The sequence below is a fragment of the Mustela nivalis genome (genome assembly GCF_964662115.1).
Source record: "Mustela nivalis genome assembly, chromosome: 14".
NCBI lineage: Eukaryota > Metazoa > Chordata > Mammalia > Carnivora > Mustelidae > Mustela > Mustela nivalis.
The window spans coordinates 10,500,066-10,512,994 of NC_139033.1; the positions used below are offsets into that span (position 1 = coordinate 10,500,066).

General features: G+C 42.1%; 1 protein-coding gene across 11 annotated transcripts in view; it reads left to right on the forward strand.

The window, feature by feature from the left end:
* HECTD4 (HECT domain E3 ubiquitin protein ligase 4) overlaps nucleotides 1–12,929 on the forward strand; it is a 184,725-nt gene that overhangs the window by 74,078 nt on the left and 97,718 nt on the right. For all 11 annotated transcript variants that reach the window (XR_014302557.1, XM_082698252.1, XM_082698254.1 and 8 more), the window contains exons 8-9: nucleotides 6,257–6,449; nucleotides 10,160–10,318. Coding sequence is in view for 10 of the 11 variants with exons in the window: in XM_082698252.1 (XP_082554378.1) it covers nucleotides 6,257–6,449; nucleotides 10,160–10,318 (352 nt within the window). In the remaining variant the exon portion in view is untranslated. The remainder of the gene's footprint in view (nucleotides 1–6,256; nucleotides 6,450–10,159; nucleotides 10,319–12,929) is intronic.

The window sequence follows — 12,929 nt, forward strand, 5'->3', positions numbered from 1 at the left end:
TTTGAATACTTTTAAAAATAGTCTATTTATATAGTCTAAAAATTCAAATGATACAAAAGTCTCCCACCCACCCACCTTCTAATTCATTTTCTTCCCTCCTTAGAGGCAAATAATGTTAACACGTTTTTCTGTATTCTTCCCAATATGAGCATGTACAAATACACATGCATATTTTTCCTTTTCTGTCTTTACACAAATGCTAATTTGTTATATATATATATATTTTTAAACTAAGCTCTGTGCCAGGGTGGGGTTTGAACTCAAAACCTGAAATCAAAAGTTGCATGCCCTACTAACTGAGCCAGCCAGATGCTACCCCCTCCTTTAAAAAAAATTTTTTTTAAAAAATAAATCTTATGCCCAGTGTGGGGCTTGAACTCACAACCCTGAGATCAAGAGTCACATGTTATACACATTTCTGTACCTCATGCAAGTGAGTAGTGAGAGGGTGGTGATGGGTAAGGTCAGCTGGGACCATTTCATGTAGGGCCTTGTAAGGTATTTGGATTTTATTAGAGGGGACATGAGGAGCTCTCAGAGAGTTTTGAGAAGGCTCTGGTTTTATTTTTTTATTATTATTTTTTTAAATTTTTATTTATTTATTTGACAGACAGATCACAAGTAGGCAGAGAGGCAGGCAGAGAGAGAGGAGGAAGCAGGCTCCCCACTGAGCAGAGAGCCCGATGCGGGGCTTGATCCCAGGACCCTGGGATCATGACCTGAGCCGAAGGCAGAGACTTTAACCCATTGAGCCACCCAGGTGCCCCAAGGCTCTGGTTTTAATAGTTCATGGCAGCTTTTGGGTCAAGAATAAAGCAAGATTTAAAGATTCATAAAGTGATGAAACAGCTATAGAAGAGACCATTTTTAGTTTTATAATCAGGAGACAAATCTGTATTTTTTTGAGGTGTGAACGTGAATGCAGGATGGGGGGAGAAGGGGAGAGGGGGAGAGAGAGATTGACTATTAAGCAGAGTCCATGCCCAGCATAGAGCCCCACACAGAGTTTGATCTCATGACCCTACATGACCCGAGCTGTAATCAGGAGTTGGGCACTTGACCAACTGAGCCACCCAGGTGCTCCCAGAAATTAAATAACTAAAAACCTATTTTTGGCACTTCAAATATCACCAGCTTCTTCCGTTGTCATTTCTTATGAAAAATCATAAGTCTGATCTACAAAATAGGTGTACTGGTATTTAGCCTCAAGGGAAAACTAAAAGATTGAGGGCTGGCTAAAATGCATAGGCAATCAGAGCAGAATTTCACTGGCTGTGCTGGCCTTTCAAAATGAGTTTTGATTCGCTCAGAATGGAGTAGATAAGTCATCATGACATAAGGTAGACTATAGGAATATAATTAGTACAATGTAAAAAAGGGAATATAGAGAATGTTCTATCTAGCAAACTATTAATATGGAACAGTCTCTGACTTTGTGGGTATTTCAATTAACTGCTCAACAAACAAGCTCAAAACTGACTGCTAGCAGTAATGATTTAGAGGTTGGTGGGGCTCAGTTGGGTGGTGGTCCTTCTCTGTGTGGGGAAGCTGAGGTCACCCCTGTGGCTTCATTCAGCTTGGAGCTTCACTGGGGCTGTAATGGTCAAGACCGCCTCCCATTCTCTGGCTTTTCAAGAGCGCAAGTGCTCCTTAAGCTTCTGCTTGCATCATGCTTTCTGGTGGCCAAGGCCAGAGTCAGTGTGCAGGAAACTAAATGAGGGCATGACTCCAGGTTGCATCATTCCCTGGGGCCACCAGTGTCCTCGCCTGCCACTTGGAGCCACAGGCTTTTGCAGTTCTAAGACACTTAGACTCTGGCCTTTAAGACTATGGAATAACAGAATCTTCTATAACTCCTTTCTTACCATTTTGGAGCACATTTTTTACATCTTCTGTTTTGTACTGAGGTCTTCCTGCCTCACATGTACACACTCTCCATAAACCGCTGTTCTTCAGAGAGATTCAGTGACCATTTTATTGCTATTTTGTCCTCTTTATATCCCTTCCTAAACATATGGTCAGCATAGTAATGGGCACTTTAGGTCCCTTCTCTTTTCCCCACAGATTTATTATTTCCTTTAAATTATGATCTGGATGACTGAGATGCCCTTCATTCATCGGTATTCATCTAGTACCTACTACTACTCTTTGGCTGGGTGGCAGGGTAACAGGCCTTTGTTTTAAAGGAGCTCACAGGAGGGTGGGGAGATAGTAAGAAACAACAAAACTGTTTCAGCTAGTGATAAATAAGAGGTGAGAAAATAAAACCGGGTGAGGTGACCGTGATGGCGGGGGGAGATGGGGAGCAACTCTAGTTCACCTGGCAGATCCGGTCTTTCTAAGGAAGGACACTAGAGCTGAGACCTGAATGATAAGCACCATCCCTCCTGATGGATAGGGTGACCAAGCATCCTAGTTTGCCTGGGGCTGAGATTTTTCCGGTCTTGGGACTCTTGGCGCTAAAACCAGGACAGGCCTGAGCAAACTGGAATAGTTGTTGAATCCAGGAAGGGGGAACAGCAAGTCACAAGGCCTGGAGTTCGGAGGAAGCGTGGCACTTTGGAGATGTGACAGAAGGCCAGCGTGGCCTAGAGCGTAGTGAGGAAGGGTGAACAGAAGCAGGCGGGCCTGGGAAGTCCGTGGAGGACGGACCATATGGGCCTTCATAGTAGTTTGAGTTTTATTTTAAGTGTGTTGGGAGGCTACTGCAGGGTTCTGAGACCAGAAGGCCATGGTTTCGTTGACGTTGGTGAATGATCATTGGCTGGTGTGCAGAGGGGAGAGCATGAGGGTGTCCAGGTGGAGATGGGAGGCCACCATAAGAGGCTGGTTCGGTCCTCAGGCTTAGGAGGATGGTCGCCTCTGCCGGGAGGCTTCCAGGAGGGAAGCTTCTAGGCACTACAAACTCACTGCTGCAGATTCCTCTTGGGCTCTTTCCCTCCTTTCTAGATCGGTAGCTTTGCAATCCTGAAGAGCTTCTCTGCCAAGCAGAGGTTCCCAGATTTACCACTCTGTGCACCAAACCGCGGCCCTCTTGGCCGCCCCAGGTGCTCTACCAGCTGCTCTGTATTTTCAAAGTACTTGAACGCAATAGCATCGTTTTTTTGGAAGGTCTCCATTGATTTTTCTCATGGGGCGGATTGGGTAATGCTTTTGAATGCCAAGCTTAGAGTGATTGATTTTTATCTTGGATGCCTTTGAAGGGTTCTTCTTAGAGTTGTGGGACATAAATAGAGCTCTGCTTGGTAAAGGTTGCTGCAGCCGGAGGGTGGGGGAGAACGATGTGGCCGTGTTACATTTTAGGCGACAGTAGGCTATTTGAGAGGAAATGCCGGGGAGTGGGAGGCAGTTCGGGGGGGTGGGGGCGACTGGATCTCAGTAGCAAGGACGCGTCTGTTTATAGGAACGTGGGAGTCACACCACAAAGAGGTGGGATTGGATTCAAGTGAGGATGCTGGTTTGTTTATTCAGTCAGGCATCAAGTATTTACTGCTGTCCCTTGAGAGCTGAAGATGTTTTTGGTGAACGATGCAGGCAGAATCCCTGTTTTTGGGGAGCCGGCATTCCGTCGGGGTGGGGGAGGTAGAGCAAATAATAAATGAATGAATGAGTAAGATAACTTCAGCAAGCCGTAAGCACTGTGTGGGTAACAGGACAGGGTGACGTGCTGTGGCCTGGGAAAGGGTGGAGGAGACTCTCCTTTGGATTGGTAGTCCTGAAGGTCTCTTTGAGGAGGGGATATTCTGCCTGAGACCTGAATGAGTGGATAGAGCCAGCCACGGGAAGACATGGGGACAGATTGTTCCAGGCAGAGGTCTTAGACCCCAGAGGCTGGGTCTAATCCCAGGCAGGCTTCTGTGTAAGCAAGTGGAGACTGTGGAACCAAAAAATACGAGAGCAAGGAGGGCAGGGACTGTGTTAGTGCAGTTCACTAACAGAGTACTTGACACAGAGGTCAGTGTTCATATTAAAATGACCCAAACCAGGATTGTGTTCTACCAAAACTGTGGAAAGAGAGCCCCAAGAAACCTGGCAAACATAGGAGAGCCCACATGGAAGGTAAGGAAGAGGTAGAAGGTTTTAGTTTCAGGTTATATGTAGACCATCTCGCATGTCCACTTGTTGGAGGAGGTGGAGTTAAGCCCTCTAAAGGGGAAGAAGAAGGGACAGGGAAATAGAAATAGAATTTTTAGACTCCCCAAGAAATCCTTTCTCTCATCACTTGTGAATGTGTCATAAAGGTCTCCCCAACTCTGTGCAGCCGTCTCTGGGACCTTTCCTGGCTGTGCTTCTGAATTTGCTTGCTTTTTATTCTTCTCTGTTACCAACCTTTCACGTTGGACTCCTTTGCTTTTGATTTGCTTCTGTTAAGCCTTCCCTCTCTGCCCTCGCATCCCGTCTTGTCTCTCTAGCCCAGAGCAGCAGGCCGGTCCCATTTGCCTTGGCTAGTGGCATCAGTCTCCGGGGCCTCCTGCCAGATCCAGGAGCTTGCGTCTAGAAGGGGACAGGGAGATGCAGAAGCATGAGATGTAATTTGAGATGCTCACCAGTGAAAGGAAGTGGAGAAAAGGGAAGGTACTTGAGTGGGCCGCCAAGGTCTTGTGTAAGGTCTGTGTATCCTTGAAACCAGCAAGAAGGAAGACATAAGGGAGACTGATGATAACAGGGCAGAAGGGAGTTAATTAAGGGAGCAGTTAGGAGGCAGAAGTGGAAGAGTTAACCTTAAACTGCAGGAGGCGAACGCACTTCTTCCTCTGAATTCAGAGGAAAAGAAGGATAAATGAGGCTGGATACAGAGACTTGAGTTGGAAGAGAGATGGGTGGAAGCAGCCTCCAGGAAGTGGTCTGGAGCTTTTCAGCAGGAAAGCCAGCTAGGTGCTCTGCTGAAAGTCAAGCTTGAAATGGAAGGAATTTTGGAATCCCCACTGCAGAGATTGTGTTGGCGAATCAAGTGTTGAAGGAAGAACTGCTGAGCCCCAGCAAGGATCCAGCTGCTGCTGGCATGTATTTGTAGCAGACAAAGTCTGTCTTTTTCCAGGATTGCCGCGCCAGCGCCCAAGCAGCTGGGGCTAATGTCAACTGCTGTCAGTACAGAATTTGGATTTTAGCCACTAATTATGTTTCAAGAAGACATTATCTTCCTAGTTGTACTTAATAGTAAATCAGAAATGGAATGATTTGTTTTCCTCTCATCTTACTTGTACCTGTCAGAAGCTTGTAATTAGGGAGAGCTGACTGTGGAATTCAATATAAGGAATTTTAATCAACTGTCTTTTGTAGAACCTCTTAAACTTGGCTCACTAAAAAAAAAAAAAAGAAAATTGAAAAAAAAAAACATGGCTCACTGCTTTTAGAATCTATGCTGTTAGGAAAAATGAAAGCTCAAAGTTAACCTTGCCTTTCTTTTGTTCTCAGTTGTTTGTTTGTTTGTTTGTTTGTTTTTTAAAGATTTTATTTATTTATTTGACAGAGATCACAAGTAGGCAGAGAGGCAGGCAGAGAGAGAGGGGGAAGCAAGCTCCCCACTGAGTAGAGAGCCTGATGTGGGGCTGAATCCCAAGACCCTGGGATCATGACCTCAGCCTGAGGCAGAGGCTTACTTAACCCACTGGGCCTGCTGCCCAGGTGGCCCTGTTCTCAGTAGTTTTTTTTTTGTTTGTTTTTTAAGATTTTATTTATTCAGGGGCGCCTGGGTGGCTCAGTGAGTTAAAGCCTTTGCCTTCGGCTCAGGTCATGATCCCGGAGTCCTGGGATGGAGCCCTGCATCGGGCTCTCTGCTCAGCAGGGAGCCTGCTTCCTCCTCTCTCTCTGCCTGCTTCTCTGCCTACTTGTGATCTTTGTCTGTCAAATAAATAAATAAAATCTTAAAAAAAAAAAAAAGGACGCTTTAAAAAACAAAAAAGATCTTATTTATTCATTTGACAGAGATCACAAGTAGGCAGAGAGGCAGGCAGAAAAAGAGGGGGAGGCAGGGTTCCCACTGAGCAGAGAGCCCGATGTGGGGCTCGATCCCAGGACCCTGGATCATGACCTGAGCCAAAGGCAGAGGCCCTAACCCACTGAACTACCTAGGCATCCCTGTTCTCAGTAGTTTCTATAGAACACTTAAGTTTTGAGGTGTACATCTACTCAGGGGCAGTTTTTGGAAAAGCTTTTGAACAACCGGATCACAATGATACCATTTTTGAATAGAAATCTGCTGATTTGGTAGAAACCAGTATCACTGAAGGATGACCTCTTTTTCTTTAACCTCTAGGTTGAAAATGGTGTATTTGTAGCCAACCCGCTTCAGGAACGCACAATTCTGATGAGAAAAGAGGGCGAATCTGCAAAAAGCATTAATGAGATGCTTCTGAGCAGACTTTCCCGCTACAGAGCCTCCCCGTCCGCAACGCTGGCTGCCCTTACTGGCTCCACCATCTCCAACACTCTGAAAGAAGACCAAGCAGGTACGCTGCCCTTCGCTCACTGTATCTGTTTACCTTGTGTAGCTCCACTCAGCTACATATATATCTTTTAAGACTTCATTTTCTAGAGCAGTTTTAGATCCATAGCAAAACTGAGAGGAAGGTAGAGAGATTTCCCATAAACCTCCTGCCCCCACACATGCGCAGTCCTCCCCCTTACCGAGAGGTGGTATATTTGTTGCAGTTGGTTAACCTGTATTGACCTGACATGATCACCCGAAGTCCAGAGTATACCCTTGGTGGTGCGGATTCTGTGGGTTTGGGCAAACATGTGATGACAGGTCTGCACCATGGTACTGTACAGAGTGTCAAACTCTGTTCATGGCTTGATACATTCAGCTTGTGGTTAGTGAGAGCTGCCTCTGGAATCCGGGCAGTACTTTTTTCTTTTTTTTTTTTTTTTAAGCTTACTTATTTTTAGTAATCTCTACGCCCAGTGTGGGGCTTGAACTCACAACTTCAAGACCAAGAACGCATGCTCCTCTGACTGAGCCAGGAGGCATCCCTTGGACAGCACATTTTATTGAGTGCTCGTGGTGCGCCATACAAAGCACTTGCCTTTATGTATTTCGCCTTTTCATTTCTAGGCCATCCTTTTTTTTTTTTAATTCCAAACCATTACATGTTGGCTATAGACATGAATTGGCATGAATCTATAATAATTCAAAACAGCCCTGTCTTTAACTGTAAATACCTTATCATAAATGTAAATCGATTTCATGTTTAGCGTATACTTCATAAATGTAAAAAAATTCATGTTTAGCATTGTCTTCACTAAATACAATCTTGGCCAAGCAAATAAGAGGCAAACCCTCCACAATGGAGGTTGCTTTTTCTAGAATTAATCACGTAGTATTTGCACTTTAATATTTTAAATAGATAATGCATTTATAGAGTTTGAAAGTAGAAGCAATATAGAAAGGTATGTACAAAGAAATCTTAGTCTCACATCTCAGCATGTTATACATTTTGCCCCTGCACTGGCTCCTGTAGGTAACTGTATTTATTAGTTTTTATTTAACCTTACAGAATTTCTTTATGCAAATACAGTTAAAGACAAACTTATGTGTTCTTATTTTCCTCCATTTTTTTTAATTAAAAAAAAAAAGCCTACGAAGCATACATGTTCTGTACTTCAAAAGCAAGAGTTCTCAATTGAGATAAGCCTTAAGAGGCTCATGAACACACTGCCCAAAGATTTCTACATCTTAAGTGTATCCATCCTGATTTTTACCAGACTTTCAAGGCCATCTATATGGCCAAAACAAGGTTTAGAACCATTCTTCTTTTTTTTTTTAAAGATTTTATTTATTTATTTGACAGACAGAGATCACAAGTAGGCAGAGAGGCAGGCAGAGAGGGAGGAGTAAGCAGGCTCCCTGCTAAGCAGAGAGCCCGATGCAGGGCTTGATCCCAGGACCCCAGGATCATGACCGAGCCGAAGGCAGGAGCCCTAACCCACTGAATCACCCAGGCGCCCCAAGAACCATTCTTCTTGATGAATTTGCAGATTACACCGACTGTTTGACTCTATAACAAATCATGGACTGTAGTAAAAGATAAGGCTAGGGTGCCTGGGTGGCTCAGTGGGTTAGGCCGCTGCCTTCGGCTCGGGTCATGATCTCAGGGTCCTGGGATCGAGTCCCACATCGGGCTCTCTGCTCAGCGGGGAGCCTGCTTCCTCCTCTCTCTCTCTGCCTGCCTCTCTGCCTACCTGTGATCTCTCTCTGTCAAATAAATAAATAAAATCTTTAAAAAAAAAAAAAGATAAGGCTAGAAAATATACCGTATATAGAAAAATGCATCTGAATTAATGTTTAATGAATTTAATGCAATTTTATGCTTTAATCCTTTCACATACTGAAATGTTGGGAAGAGAAAATATTTGATTAATTCATTATAAGGCTATCAAATTAAGTACTTACTGGTTCATATTAGAACTTAAGGATAGAATTTTATTTTCATGGGTCTCTTATATCAAATGTAAGTGAGGAAATTATTAATAATTGTCATAACTTGGATCTATGGATAATTTGAATGGTAGAAACACTTTGTAGAGAATGGTCCTTTTACCAAAATAAACAACTTCCTGACAAGCCAAGGGCTTGTTGTGGGTTTTTTCCCTTGGGAGAAAACTGAATCCTACCCTGAACAATAGAAGTACTAAAGGAATCTTTGTTAGAGGAGGAAGTATGGGCGAAATCAGACAGAGAACTCAGAAGGCAAGGGTATATTTAGAAAATTGTGAAAACTGATATTGTATTCAAAACATGTGAGCTCATACTTTTATATTCATTCTCTGCACATTCACTGACATGATGTTGCCACATAAAAATCCACCAGTTATTAGGCGAAGTGACTTTTGACAGTTTAGCATTCAAAGGGTCTAGGATGTTTTATTATGGGATAAACTAATACCTGTTACCATGTTAATATGACATCTATTAAAACATCCTGGAAAAATGTTATGCTCACAAAGTTGCTTATTTCCCAATCATTGCCCCTTTTGGGTTTCCTACCTGGGGGGAAATGTATGCCCCTGAATGAAGAATATGTTGAGGATTTGGAGTTTTAAGTGGAGCTGTTTAGAAGCACAGGCGTTCAAAACAAGTATCCGACAGATTAGGGTTCACTTTTCTCATTTTTCTAATCTAAACCATCTAAAGGCAATTTTACGTCTATCTGGGCAGTTCTGTTTTATACCCTGACAGCTTCTTAGGTGAAGCATTCCAATTGACTTTCTGCTGCCATTATCAGTCCTGACTAGAGTAATAGGTAGGAAATCCTTAAATATGCATTTTTAGATCTGCCAGGGACAAAGAGAGATTGGCATGCATTTTATACCTCTTGGTTAGAAATAATAACTTAGTTTGTCACTGACCCTAAATGTATATGTTATATATTTAATATAGATTATATATGTTATAAATATATAACGTATGTAAGGGGTTCATAAATCATGCAGATGTAAAATTATCTGGTGTAGATACCGTGAAAGGTTTTATTCTTATTAATTAGTTATAGATTGAAATTTCAGGCTGATTTCATGTTCAGAGCTGTTTGTAATGAATGTAATAAGCCAAACCTGTTAAGAATTTGTTCTGTATAAAATGAAAAGATGTCTGTTGGAGTGCATTTTCTAGGAAGCACAAACAGCAGGATTCTTCTTTCATTCTGAGATCTAGTCCATGCGAGGATTCATTCTTTTGAGCGAAATTTTGAGACATAAAAGCATATTGGGTATTGGGAACACCTTTCAGAAATGTTCAGCTTGGGGCGCCTGTGTGGCTCAGTGGGTTAAAGCCTCTGTCTTCGGCTCAGGTCAGGATCCCAGTGTCCTGGGATTGAGTCCTTTATCAGGCTCTCTGCTCAGTGGGGAGCCTGCTTCCCCCTCTCTCTCTCTGCCTGCCTCTCCACCTACTTGTGATATCTCTCTCTGTCAAATAAATAAATAAAATCATAAGAAAAAAAAAGTATTCCGCTCATGGAATAGGGAGCTTGGGGCCAGGAGACTGGGCCAGAACATCATTATTTCTCCTTAGATTACCACTTGTTGCTGTAGTTTCCAAATTTGGGCATATTCTTGTTTGGATATGGAGCCCCTTCATCATACTCATCATACTGTAATATGTTTTGGCAATCAAATTAATCTGGTGTCAAACACTTACCGCTGTTTCCATTCCTTTCCCCAGCAAATACTAGCTGTGGCCTGCCTCTGAAAATGCTTCGGAAAACGCCCATCTATACCTGTGGTACATACTTGGTGATGCTGGTCCCGCCCCCGGGGGGGTCAGGCAGCTCTGCCACCCGTTCTCTTTTTGGGGGAACAAGTGGTTTGTCGTCTCTAAAAAGTAAGTGTGTCTTATTTGTGGCACTTTGCCCAATTTATCTCTAACTTTGCAGTTTAAGGCTCTCCTATTAATGATGTTAAACTTCCTCTGTTGTTTGCAGTGGCTCGTTGAAAACCACAAAACTTAGTGATATAGTTATGGGTTAGGTGGAATTAAAACTATAATTTTTGTGGATGGTACAGTAGTACACTTCTGAAAGCCATCATCCTGTGTGTTCACGACAATTTTAGGAAATACTCTTTTGCCATATTTGCAGATGACACAGCAAGAGCTTGACCCACTATGAATAGAATTCCAAAGCTATTAAATAAAGTATGTGAGGGACACTGGGGTGGCTCAGTCGTTAAGCGTCTGCCTTCCACTCAGGTCATGATCCCAGGGTCCTGGGGTCGAGCCCTGCATCGGGCTCCCTGCTCAGCAGGAAGCCTGCTTCACCCTCTCCCACTCCCCCTGCTTGTGTTCCCTCTCTTGGTGTATCTCTCTCTGTCAAATAAATAAAATCTTTGAAAATAAATAAATAATAAAGTATGTAAAATGCCTTCATTTTAGGACACATAAACAAAATGTGAAGCAAAAAAAGTTCCAATTCAGAAAGAACTGTTAATTAAGTATACCCCTCCAAGCCTCAGTTTTCCTGCCTGCAAAGATAAAAGAAAAGTAGTGTCTCACACTATTGTTTGGGGATCATATGCAATAAAGTTATGTGAGAGTATCTCTAAGAAATAACAAAAACCCAAATGTTCCTTTCACATATGGTAACACTTTGTGTTTTTACTTGAAATTTATTTAGACACATAAAATTAAAATGTTTTTAAAATCTGTTTTTCATTCTCAATTTTTTCACATTCTGTCCTCTCAAAATGATTTGTAGTTATACCATTAAAGATCATATTTCACATATAGACTTTCAAAAAAGCATTTCGTACTGTAAGCCTGATGATACAAATTTGACCTCAGCAGTTTGTACAATATCATGTGTCTAATATCAGCCTTTAGGCCACTTCAAGTACATTCAACACATTGCATGTGTTTGAGATTTAGATACAGATATGCATAACAACTGGACGCTCTTTTGCCTTTAGAAGCAGATTGGTTGGACTTTTTCTCAACAGCTTGTTTTCTCTAACAGTTCATGTAACCAGTATGTCCCTTTAGCCCTTGAATAAATGATGTAAATTTACCATTAGTCTCTTTTTTTAATACTAGCTTCACTGAGATACAACTTACCGTAAAATCCATACCTTCCAAGTGTACAATTCAGTGGTTTTAGTGTATTCAGAGTTGTGCAGCCATCACCACTGTCTATTTCTAGAACATTTTCCATCACTTCAAAAAGAAACCTCTCACCCATACCCATCAGCGGCCACTACCCTTCTTACTCCCCTCACCCAACCCCTGGCATCCACTGATCTGCTTCTGTCTGTAGGGGTTTATCCCTGGACTTCTCATATTTATGGGAATATATAATATATGTGCTTTTGTGACTGGCTTTTTTTTATGTTTTTAAGGTTCATCCATTTGGTAGCAGGAATCATTACTTCATTCCTTTTTATGGCTGAATTATGTTCCATTGCATGGATATACCCCCATTTTGTTGACATTTGGGTTGTTTCTGCTTTCTGGCTATTTTGAGTAATATTGCTATGAACATTCATGGACAAGTCTCTGTGGAGGCTCGTGTTCACTTATGTGTAAACGTAGAAATAAAATTCTGGTCATACAGTAGCTATATGTTTAGCCTTTGGAAGGACTGCCAAATTGTTTTCCAAAGTGGCTGCTCCATTTTATATTCTTATCAGCAACATAAAAGGGTTCCAATTTCTCCACATCCTCAGTGACATTTATTTTCTACTTTTTAAAGTTATAGCCGTCCTAGTGGGTATGCAGTAGTATTTCATTGTGGTTTTGATTTGCATTTCCCTAATGACAAATGATGTTGAACATCTCTTCTTGTGTTTATTGGCCATTTGTATGTCTCCTTTGGAGAAATAGCTATTCAAATCCTTTGTCCATTTTTAAATTGGGTTATTTGTCTGTTTATTTACCATTAGTCTTATTAAGCTCTTTTTAGCCTCAATTTGTCACTCCGTTGAAATTGGCCCCATTCGATTAAAGCAGGCCTTCACGCCATTTTTTCATGGGGCTATAGCTTACATAGTGATTCTGTTTTAGGCCAACAAATCAATAAATGCTTAACTTTCTTCTGTGTCCTGTTCACATTGGTCGCTGTGGAGGCTACTCAGTAAGTGGAAGCCGTGGTGCTTGGTCTGGTTGGGAGAAATAAGTGGAGAGTAATATACAGTCCTGTATCAGCGCCTGAACCGTGTGGGGCAGATGAAGTGCTGCAGAATCTGAGAGAAGGGGTTATTGCGGAGGGGAGGGTAGGAAGGAGACACAGCCTGAGGTCTTGAGTTTAAGTCATGAAAAGCAGGTATTATGCATTTAAGTGGCCAAGTTGGGGAAAGACGTATGCATGGCAAACACAGTGAAAAAGAGATTTGGGAAGATAGTTTGTTGTGCAGGTTGGCACAGTGGAAAGTAGAAAAGAAAGTATAATTTTTGTTTTTTTAAAAGATTTTATTATTATTATTATTTTTAACATTTTATTCAT